Source organism: Myodes glareolus, chromosome 4 (genome assembly GCF_982192425.1).
Source record: "Myodes glareolus chromosome 4, mMyoGla1.1, whole genome shotgun sequence".
Lineage (NCBI taxonomy): Eukaryota > Metazoa > Chordata > Mammalia > Rodentia > Cricetidae > Myodes > Myodes glareolus.
The window spans coordinates 17,332,963-17,345,373 of record NC_142029.1 but is presented as its reverse complement, the minus strand read 5'-3'; the positions used below and the strand labels follow the sequence as shown (position 1 = coordinate 17,345,373).

Here is a 12,411-nt window from a genome sequence, read left to right as displayed (position 1 = left end):
CAGTCTGCTGGAGGAAATAGGTCACTAGGGGTGGGGCTTACCCACCCCTGGTTCTGGCCTAAATACTGTTTCCTGTTTGCCACAATGAGAACAAGCCAACACTCAAGCTTGCAAAACCACAAATGGAACTATCCCACCCTGACTTCCCTGCCATAACGAACTGAAATTCCTCTGAAAATATGAGCAAAATAAATCTTTCCTCCCTTATAATGTTTCTGACTGGTATTTTGATTACAACCACACAAAAATAACTAATACAGGAACTAAAGTACATATCAAAACCACCTAGAACAGTGGTTCTCAACCTTCCTAATGCTGTGACCCTTTAGTACAATTACTCATATTATGGTGACCCCAACAACAAAATCATTTTCATTACTACTTCATAACTGTAGTTCTGTTATTATGAATCATAATGTAAATATCTGATATTTGACCTTTGTGAAAGGATTGTTTGACCCCCCCAAAGGAATCATGACTCACAGGTTAAGAATCACTGACATAGAAGACTAAAAGTTGATTTGGTATATAGCTCTACAGCCTCTTATCAAATCTCAATCCTGAAAGGCCTCAAACTTAAATGGTCCCAACAGATAGAATAAAAATGATCATCACTACTGCATTGATCTTTAAAAAAAAAAAAAAGAAAGAAAGAAAGACAGTACCACTTTGTTTCATTCACCTGGTAAGGGCATTCTATAGAAGTTTCTATTTACATATGGAAACATGACCTTAAAGGCTACTGCTGGTTTAGATAACCCCAACTGTGCTTTACTAGCCATGTTCATAGATGTAAGACTATTTAAAAAGACGGCTTAATGGCTAGATCAAGTGCTGCTTTCTCCTCATCTTATCAAAGACTACTGCATAAAAATATATTCCCAAAAAATAAGACCCTAGCCAGGCAATGGTAGTGCACACCTTTAATCCTAGCACTCGGGAGGCAGAGGTAGTGGCTCTCTGTGAGTTCGAGGACAGCCTGGTCTACAAGAACTAGTTCCAGGACAGGTTCCAAAGCTACAGAGAAACCCTTTCTTTAAAAAAAAGAAGAAAAAGGAAGAAGGAAGAAGGAAGAAGGAAGAAGGAAGAAGGAAGAAGAAGAAGAAGAAGGAAGAAAGAAGAAGAAAGAAGAAAAGAAAAAAGAAAAAGGAAAGGGGAAAAAGAGAAAAAGAAAAGGGGAAAAGAGTAAGACCCTGGTTTTTCAACCTTTAGATGACAGAAGCATGACTACTACACTACGAAGAGAGAAAGTCAATCCAAGCTAAACCATTTCATCCCTGAAAGCAACGACTATAATAAAATGACTTTAACCTTGGATCAATACAAAGACCTATCACTTTATCTTTTATAGTAGCAGCTCAATCAGCAAGTCTGCTTCAGCTTCACCTGCTGGGCAGGACAGTACATCCACAGTAAAACAACCAGGTACTCTATGTGAGTACCAATGAGAGCCTATTCAGCCCAATCAAATTCTCAAATGTTGCCATTTAAGAAATAAAACTTCTTTTCCTTCTGAATTGGGATTGGATTTAATGACTCCCTTCTAACAAAATAAAAGGGTAAGTAAAGGTAGACAGTTCTAAAAAACTACTTACAAAAGGCACTGTGCTTCCCCTTGCTTGTGCTCTGAGGGTGGGGCATTGGTGCCATAATAGGGAACAGTCACTTTTGGAGGCCCTCAGAAGGAGGGTCTGTGAAAACAAATATGAGTGAGCCATTCTGAGAATATATCCTTAAGCCTCATTTAGTCAAGCCTTCGGGTAACACCAGAACAAGTAACAGATAACTATTCTGAATGATAAAGCAGACATTATCCCATATAATAACACATAAATTCGAAAAATCAAGTTTGGAAGTTATCTGATGTCTCCAATTAGGCTACTAGTAAAAGGCAAAGCTAGAATCTAATGCATAATTAACTCCAGAGATTATGCATTTTGCCCTGTACTGAGGGAAAAATCAGAACAGATTATGCAAAAAATACAATAAATTATACAAATAAGTAGAAACTGCAAAACCAATTTCTTATGTTATTCTTATTTGTATATATGCTGAAATATATTGAATATAGTGACACTGATTAACCTCTCAGAGTTTATGCCATATAATATTAAAAAAGGCAAAGTTTTGAATTTGGAAATCAAAGATATCTAGATGCTACCAAGCCTCTATTTGTTTACCAACTGAGCAACCTAATACTGGCCATTTAAAATCTCTCAAGTTTCAGTGTTTCCTCCTGAAAAATGGGACCAATACCTACACATTATTTCATAGAGGCCTTGAAAAGATTAAATCACATCTCTACATTAAACAGAAGGCAAGAACTCAGTCAGAAGTAAATACTAAGAATAGGCATAATGGTGCATGCCTATAATTCCAAAACTTGAGAATAATAAGAACTGTACCATATTTGAGGCCAGCCTAGTCTACACAGTAAAGATCCATGCCACTAAGGTATATAGTTTTTGAGACCCTATCTCAAAAACAGAAAACAAAAAGCAACAGAAAAAAAATCACTTAGGCTGCACTATTATTTCAGGAAGAAAACGCCAAGCCTAGACTTCAGAATTATTATTAACAAGGATGAAAGAGAGGCTAGAGATGGTAGCTTTATGTATTCTTCCTACCTGCCCATATAAACAGGACTTTGACTGTAGCGCTAATAAAGCTTATTCATCATTGCATTTACCGACAAACTATTGATTGTCTCCTGTATAGTATCTTAATTTATATGGGCTTGCCACTTTATTATACTTAACTAGTCCCTATTCTGAGGAGCCAATTAAATAAACATATGGTGGCATAATAAAAAGCCCCTTTCCTTCTCAGGGGAGTACAAACTGAGTGGCAAGAAGGAGGAGAAAAGAAAAAGCAACAAAGACTTCCCTTAGAAAAGCCTTCTGACCCAACTTGGGAATTAGCTTGTTCTCTGCCTTTTTAGTCGCATGTTCTAACTACATACACATTACTTACTGGGTCCCAAAAGAGACTTAGTTACCCAAGAGTATTTGACATAATTTCATTACTCTGGTAGTCTGGGCAGAGGACAAACACAACTTTCTCTACATCTTCTGCTGCCCATCTTGCCTGCTCTTAGAGCAAGACAACCAGCTTCTATATCATACCAGGTTGCAGGCTGGAGAAAAGTGTCAATTCAGGCAAGGGAAGCACATTCAGATGGATGCACATTAACTAACAGAATAGATCTGAGTAAGGTATAAGGCTTCACATGTAGGACCTTTTTGGTGCTCACATCTTATCTCTGCCACAGCAAAATAAAGGCTTTAACAGAAGGCAGAGAGAGAGAGAGAGAGAGAGAGAGAGAGAGAGAGAGAGAGAGAGAGAGAGAGAGTTAAGATTTAACTTAAGGCCAAGAGCCTGAAGGAATATGAGACCAGTCCCACTGAAGCAAAGATGTAGGTTTTGGTCCAGCCAGTGTTTTCCACACTAGACGCTTTATTGGTGTGAAGACTGGTTTAATCTAGGGTCTGTGTTGCATTCTGTAACACCACTGAGATAACACTCTAAGACAGTGGTTCTTTAACCTTGGCCTTTGTTTCTTTTCTTTTCTTTTTTAAAGAAAATGTCTTAACTATGTTGCCCAGGCTGGTCTCAAACTGGTAAACTTGAGTGACTCTCTTATCTCAGTCTCCCAAGTAGCTGAGACTGCAGGCATGTGCTACCATGACTGGGTTCTTGGAGTGTTTTAAAAGGTCTGATATAAACATTTCAGATGAGCTAAATTAAGTCTGAGAACACTAGTTTAACTATTCCTTATTAAGAGGTATAGCTCAGCAAACTGCTTGTTCAGCATGCATGAAGCTCTAGGTTGAATCCCCAGCACATTAAAACCAGGTACAGTGACGCAGGTCTGTAATCGGAGCACTGTGGGAGGTGGAAACAGGAAAATCCAAAATTCAAGGTTATCCTTCAATACACAGGGAGTTAGAGACCAGGCTGGGATACAAAGACTCTGTCCACCCCTGCCTACTGCTCCCCCTCACTAATAATTAAATAAATAAAAGCATTTCTGGCACCAGTGTTAGAAGTTGGGAACTGTAAGAAACAAATGTCCCATTACACAAGTAAAGTACACTGAGGTTAGTGCTTCCCATCTTGAGAAGCTTTTATTGCCATGCGGAATATAAGACTAAATAAAATTCATTCCCTTCAGTATTAAACTCTCCCCTGTATTCAACTGAAAGTACCACAGACTTAAAAGCCATAAAGGAACCTTAAAGGTTACTATTTTCATTTTACTTCATCTAACACTAGAAGAAACTGTGGCCCAGAGGTGAAAAGTGGACTGGTCAAGCTTATGATGAGTTTAATGACAGGACAAGATTAGAATCCATTTCCTCTAACTCTCAAAGGCCTGTCAATTGTACTGTGCTGAAAACAAGAGCATAGTCTGTGCTTAGGAGCTTAGGCTCTTCTGGGGCTAGAGTGCCTGGGTGAAAATCTGACTTCACTAGTCAACTCAGCCATACTAGACCAGTGATTTAATATCACAGAAATAAAATAAAATAAAATAAAATCCATTTCCTCGCCTGGCTAGTAGATATGATAATACTTACTACATACACTTGTGAAGACTAAAGGAGAGGAGAGAAACAACCATTACTGTTATGTCTGGCATACAGTAAGTATACAATGTGATCTGTTCTTATCATGAAAGGTCAGCAGCACCCTGAGAATAGAATAGGAACAGATATCTGAGCTGAAGATGATGCTCATTAATGCCCCAGTGATACTACGATTATGCTTTCAAAGACTTCTCATGTAGACACAACACGGGAGTTAAAACCAGCTTTTACATCAGTTGCAGCATAAAGGATGCCTCTGGGCAGCCTCTAGAAAGAAAGATCATGAGAATGCTGCTTTTGTTCAAGATGCTATCCAGATCTGAGATATTCTTATTCCTTTCAATAATGACACTCATCATCACCACACAATATCTTGTCCAACTGGCAGCAGGACATGTTCTTCCAGAAATCCTGGGAATTCATCCTCAAAAAATATTGACATGTAAAGAAAACTAAGAAGGGAGGACAGAAGAACATTGGTTTAGATCAAAAAGAGAAAGGGGCAAAGGGTTGAGGAACTGTATGAAAAAAAATAGAACACCTATTCTTCAGTGAATCCTTTATATGTACAGTTCCTGGAAGCCACAGTTTCTACAGTCAAGAAGCAGGAGAAATGTGCTCTCCTCTGAACGAGCTTGGCAGATCCCACAAAAGACAGACTCTTTCCCCTTTCCTGGCCAGTCTTGTTCCTTCTTCTGTGCCCACAGTTGTTAAAGTTGCTTTTCAAATACCTAAGCTATGCTGGGATTCTGAGGCAGGAGAATCACAAAAGTCAGTTTGGGCTATAGATCCTACAAGGAGAATGGGGGAAATAAATATTACTTTTAAAAATTCATGCATATGTGTATCTGAGTGTTTGTGAGTGATCTATGCATGAGTGTATGTCCACATGAGCATGTATGAAGGTCTGAGGTCAACACTGGATACTGTCTTTTCTAACTTCATCTATGTTTTGACGCAGGGTTTGTCTCACTAAACCTAGAGCTCACTGACTGGCTAAAACTGCTGGTTGCAAGCCACCGGGGAGCTTTCTGTCTCCATCTCCCAATGTTGGGGTTATACAGGTCCACACTACCATACCCAGCTTTTTATGTACGTACTAGGGATCCCAATTTGTGTCCTCATGCTTATGTAGCAAGCACTTTACCCACTGAATCCATCTTTCAATCCCAAATTACTTAAAAGCAATCTACAGACTAGAGTGGAAAAACCCATTTCTTTCCTTTATTATGACAAAAAAATGACTGTCATTCAGAGAACAAATATTTATGTATGGTCTGAATTTCATTGTTCTGAAGTGCTGGTTCAGTTAATTCCAAACATGAGGAAGACCCTACGAGATTCTGTCAGCAAAGAGATGACTTATGCTCCCCCAAATCTTGAGTTTTTCTAGTATAATAACCTCTCTCTGTTCTGCAGATGTCCCCATCTCTACAGTATAAAACGACACCTGTTTCTAGCCCCACCCAGAGGCACAGATAAAATACAGTATGTCTGACAGTGGTTAGAAATTGAAGCACACTCCCCTCTAAATTTAAGTCAGTTTTTACACCCAAACACAACTGGAAGCTAGGTTAGAATATGATCCTGGGTTTATTCAAAGCTTTTTAAACTTTTAATAGAAAAATCTCAACGTTCCTAATCTTTATCAGACTAAACCATCAACAACCTTAAAGACTCAGCATATTACACACACTGTTTTCTATCCACATGTTAAGGAAGAGAATACAAAAACTTTTAAAACTCCTTAGGAATTCTAACAGACTGTTGATGAATTGTGTATTATAGATTTATTCAATGTAGTCACAGACAACACCTTAGGGTTTCATATAACAGAAATGTCTCAGTCTTCTAAACCAGGATACCATCACCTCTTCCTCAGTAAAAACCTTCAACAGTTACAAATTAAAGGGAAATTAGAAGTTTGAATGAAAAAAAAAAAAAACCTTTAACAGTGAAGTCAACAACTTGAACATGAGAGCATATGAAATAACATGCAGATACATGCCCAACGGTGTGCATGCAAGTGGAGATTAGAAGTCAATGTTGGTATCTTTCTCAACTACTTTGCACATTAGTTTTTTGAGACAGGATCAAAGCCAGGGATCCTCCTGTATCTGCCTCCATAGAGCTGGAATTGCAGAGTCATGCCGCTTTTCATGTGAGTTCTGGGGAGTCAAACTAAGATTCTCATGTTTGTAATAGCACTTTACTGAGCCTCTCCCCAAACCTATAAGTTGTAACTACTGTCTCAAAACACTAGCCAGCTGCCTTCTATGTTCTGCCCCTCCTCACTATTTCTTCAAATCTGCTACAGAAATATGAAGAAGGCTGCCTCTGGGACTGCTGAACCCCACCTTAAAACAACAGAACAAAACAAACAGAAAACAAGATTTACTTACTACTGTGTGTTTGTTGTGTGCATTGGGGACATGGTGAGCATGTGGAGGTCAGAGAATAACTAGAGCTGGTGCTTTCTTTATAACTTTATGTGGGTTCTGGGGACTGAACCAGGTCACCAGCTTAGCACTGAAGCAATTGTATCACTCATCATCCGACCAGTCCTGAACCCTACATCTAAGCTGGCTAAATAAAGAAGAAAACCTTTTTTTTTTTTTTTGCATTCTTCTTTTTTTTTTTTTTTTTTTTTGGTTTTTCGAGACAGGGTTTCTCTGTAGCTTTGGAGCCTGTCCTGGAACTCTTGTAGACCAGGCTGGACCTGAACTCACAGAGATCCACCTGCCTCTGCCTCCCGAGTGCTGGGATTAAAGGCGTGTGCCACCACAGTCCGGCTTTTTTTTTTTGCATTCTTAAAATGCTGTTTATAAATTATTATTGTCAAATCCGTAAGTTGTTCAGTACTTACAATTGTGTGTCATTATCCCAAAGGCATGTGGAGGACCATCAGCTAAATACACCTATTCTGTCCCACAGTTCTTGGGGCTTTGTACTAAGAGTTCAACAAGAATGATGCAGGGCTTCAATTACAGAGTGCAAGTCTCCCCACATAGCTCAGCTCACTTCCAGTTGGGAAGGTCCACTACTGTCATAGAGAAAATGGTTTCCCTCATGTTAAACAAAAACAGAGAGGAATCAAGCCTGTTGTGACCTGCTGTAATCACTGTAACTCTGTAAGTCAGAATTTCTTCTGACAGCCTTTATCAGCTCATAAGTCCGGACTACATCATCACGACATGACTTTCCCTTCACATTCAGTGGGTGTTGAACATGGCTAACTCTTTTCTTCAATCTGCATTTTTAATCATCCAAATATCTTAAAGAAGAGCTAGGTAACTGTTTAGGCCTTTCTTTTCCCCAAATCTGTCTTTCCACCACAACTTTGTCTTTTTATAGTTCTTCCTCAACAAAATAAAATAATTAAAACCTGGTTTCCCAAGAAGGACCTTAAACTGTAGTTCTGCTTCTTCTTAGACATTATAACAATGGGAAAAATACTGTGTTGAAGAACCAAGACCTGGGCTCTGGGCTAGCTCTGACACAAACTCATTATAGGACACAACAGTTTCACTTTTGGGTCTCAGCTTCTCCTTGCGCGTAATGCATGAAAACAGAGATTAATGCTACTACGTAGCTCCAACTTATATAGTTCTGTCTGCCCACAAAACTTTCTGCTATAGCTTCATCTTTAAGATGTCATACGTACCACAGGATTTCCTTAAAAACAAATAGCTTTATATTAGCCTTGCACAATGTACTTTCACAAATGTGGCTAGTGCCCACTGAAGACCTATGTAGTCACACCTATAAGATATGGTTTAAAAGTTTACACAATGTTATGTAAGATACTACTACTTAAACATTTAAATGAAGCAGTAACTTCATATAGTAAGTCTATTATAATTAATGCTCCTACAAAACGTATCAAGTGGTCCTGACATTCTTATTTACAAATAAGGAAACAGAAACACAGAAGTTTGGAACTTGCCAATATACAGTTAGTACATAATAGAGTTGGGACTTAAAAATAGGCAGTCAGGCTCCTAATCCTTTGGTCTTAGTCATAAATTACACTGCTTCTCAAAATAGAAATAAAAAGAATTTGAAGACCAGGCATCCAGAATAAGATGGTATCTTAAAAGAAACAAGAAGCTAACACTAAAGCCTTTGATAGATTGTACCTTTCACTTCAATGGTGGCATTTGCTTTAGGAGCGCTGACAAAGTGATACACACAGTGGTATTCGCCTGAATCCTCAGCTCTTGGCTTATTGATCCTGCAGAAATAAGAAGAGAAATGAAATGAGGTAACTGGGAATGATCAAAATATAACAGGAGGCAAATAAAACACATAACAAGATGGGACCATACTTTCCAAATTACTCTTCACTGTAACTCACCTCTTTTTCATAAAAGCCTTCCTTCCTTTTTTATAAAAGCCCAAATATTAATGCTTTACTCCCTGCTGGGTTCCAGTATTAGAAATGGAATAGATTCTGATCCTTAATTTTACGATGCTATAGTTTATTGGAAGAAACAAACTACAAAACAAGCAATCAAAAATGGAAGGCTTCATCAAGCACAATTTATATCGAAATACAGAAAAACCATTGATAAAAATGTGCTCTCCTGGAGGTTCCAGGCAGACAAATGAAATGGGATGTTTCACAGGCCTTTCTGAGCTTCTCTGAAGATCTGATTTAGTATCATGCCTTTCAGGAAGTCAACACACAAAGAGGCCTAAGCATAGTTTTCTTTTTAAAAAGGCAAACAACCAACCCTACCAAAAGAACATTTATCCACTGAAATCCAACTTTTTAAAAAGAAATAAATTATTTTATTTTCTAGCTCTGCTAAGCACTCTGCAGTGTTTCAAAATGCCATACTTGTACCCACTTCAAAATCTCCATACAATGCTCCTTTACTGCTCTTCCTGGCATACTTAAGTCCTTTTCTTTCAGGTATGGGCTCATATCTCACGTCCAGCCCATCTAAATATCCTCCTCCTCCATTACTCTAACATTTGGTTCTTCACAGCACTCACTTACCCACAATGTATACCCATGTATTTATGATATTGCTTGATTGTTATCCTTAACAGACTAAGTTCTATGTAATACACTATTTGACTGGCACACAATTCTACATTCAGCCTTCACTTCGTAGTCACATTGTAGTAGAGAAATGAATAAATAAGTGAATAAAGGAACAAATACAAAATCAGAGCAAACAACTGTGTATGGACTCAGATCAAGATAAGATATTACTGTAAGAAGCATGTGTGGCCAGGATATTAGTTCCTCTTAAGTCTCACAGCTGATGCCCACCTCACACAGCCTCGATACACACCATCCTACACACAGGGGGTGAGGCACACAGAGACTAACTGCAGCAAACAAACAAACAAACAAAAATCAACTGCCCCCAAATCAGAGGATAAATGCTAATAAAGGGCTAGATTCATATTCTTCTGAACATAACTTAATCAAACTTCCACTGCAGAAATTAATGTTTAATAAAAACTCCTAATCTTACCTATCACTGGCCCAATGAATTTACCCATCTTATTGTTCATTACAAAACACACACACACACACACACACACACACACACACACACACACACACACGAAACCGCAGATAAGAACTGACTCAGCATACCTATGTCAGTACAATATTCTAAAAGGAACAGTTAAAATAACTTCTCAACTTGACACAAATATCCCACCTTGACTCTATATTTTCAAAAGAAACACACAAATCAGCTGTTCTGAAGTATTGCAGAGTTTCAGGAATGAGTAACAGCCATACCTTCAGGGTTTGGCTGACTCTACGTTCCATAAGGAAAACTTGGGGGATGGGGTCTCCCAAGCTCAAAGACATGCCTATGTGTTTATCTCCCAAAACCTTTGGACTAACTATTGGGAAGGCAACTAAAGCAAACAGAAAATGTCCCCTTCAGGGTAGGTAGAACAGGCTTCTAAAGCTGGTTCAATGGCTGACTTCCTGAGTAGCCCAAGAATATCTAAGCAGTTATTCCATAACCTGGAAACTATCAAGTATACTAAGGCAGAAAGAGAAGAGAGGCAAAGAGACAGTAAAAGAAACGTTATTTACTTAACAGCTGACAGCTCTACGGGTAACACAAAACCCAGGGAAAGATTACTGATACCTGCTTCCTTGAAAGAGGTATGAAGTAAATATCAACCAACAGCTCCAACTGATTACTTTCCAAACTAAGAAAATTCAGTCAGGGCTAAATTCTCAATTAGCATCAAAAGAAACCACAGTGGGGACAGATTAAGTTGCCATTAAGTGTTGGGGAATATTATTGCAAGCTGTGTTACTTTTGTTTATGCTCCATTTGTTTAACTCTGTGAAGCTGTTGATTCTTTGCCTGTCTAAAACACCTGATGAAGAGCTGAACGGCCAATAGTGAGGCAGGAGCAAGGATAGATGGGGAGAAGTCAGGGGTAAGAGTGAAAATAAGGTAAACAGAAATTAGAAAAGAAAAAGCCCAGAGGCAAAAGGTAATCATTTAAGTTAAGAAAAGCTGGCAAGAAATAAGCCAAGCTAAAACTTGGCATTCATAACTAAAAATAAGCCTTCGTGTGTATTATCTGGGAGCTGGGTGGCAGGCCCCCCTAAGAGAACAAAGAGTAAAGAACAAAAAACGATCAATAATAACTAAGTGTATGGTACAGTTTGGGAGGAAAGTACTCCAGAAACAATTCAAAGTAGATGTGGAATCTAACATTGGTACTGAAATAAACTGTAATACTTGACCTAAAAGGCAGCCAAGACCTACTACTCTCTGAGCCTTAGTTTTCCCTTCTGAAAAAGGAATGAGAACCTACAAACTCATGTAGATCAATTAAACAAAGGGCATGAAAATTTAAGTGATGTGAAATACTGCAGAATGTCCACAGCCTTTCCTGGCCTCCCTTCAGTACTATTTCTTTATATAGTGTCATCCTGCCAAGTAAGATTAGCTGATCCTTTTCCAGATCTCTTTGCAAATAAACTTTCCTAAAGGATGAGTTACCAAGTGTTCTCAACACTCTAAAAGACACCAAATCACTGGGGTTCCAGGTAACTAAGACCAGCAAAATCCTTTATTCAGAGGGTATCTCTAGGTTACCACCCTCATCCAAGATCACTGTATCGACTGGTCCTGATTAGGTTATAGTGCCATTACTCTTGGAAGACAATTCACTAGAACATCTATCCCCAGGAGAGATCTCTTGTTCCAAGAGTTGAGTTTCAAAGGTGACTTTAATTTGCTTCTCAAACTACTGAAGTAAGTCGAGGGGCCTGTATTCTAACTATGATTCAACCAATACTGACTCCTTGAACAAATAATTCCGTTCTCAGTTTCAGTTTCTTAATTATCATAGTGAGAGGACCATCTATGGCCCTCAACATGACTGCCCACTAGAATCATTTAGAAATCTCTGACAGATTCCTAGGTCTTACCAGACTAGACTATCCAGGAGAGGGCAAACACTGAGTGCAGTGGTACATGCCTTTGATCACAGTACTCATGAGGCAGAGGAAGGAGGATCTCTGTGAGTTGGAGGCCAGTCTGTACATAGAGAAGACCAAAACTGGAGGTCTATTTCATTGGTTAATAAAGGAACTGCTTTGGGCCTATTGCAGAGCTATAGGGGAACAGAGGTAGGCAGGGAAAACTAAACGGAATGCTGGGAAGAAGAGGCAGAGGGAGACACCATGGAGCTGCCAGAGTCAGACATGCCAAATCTTTGCTAGTAAGCCACTACCACATGGCAATATACAGATTAATAGAAATGTGTTAAATTAATGTAAGAGTTAGCCAATAAGAAGTTAGAGCTAATGGATCAAGCAGTG

General features: G+C 38.8%; 1 protein-coding gene across 1 annotated transcript in view; it reads right to left on the bottom strand.

The window, feature by feature from the left end:
• Nptn (neuroplastin) overlaps window positions 1-12,411 on the bottom strand; it is a 75,046-nt gene that overhangs the window by 17,314 nt on the left and 45,321 nt on the right. Inside the window, exon 4 of the mRNA XM_048424225.3 lies at window positions 8,726-8,820. Coding sequence (XP_048280182.1) covers window positions 8,726-8,820 — 95 coding nt within the window. The remainder of the gene's footprint in view (window positions 1-8,725; window positions 8,821-12,411) is intronic.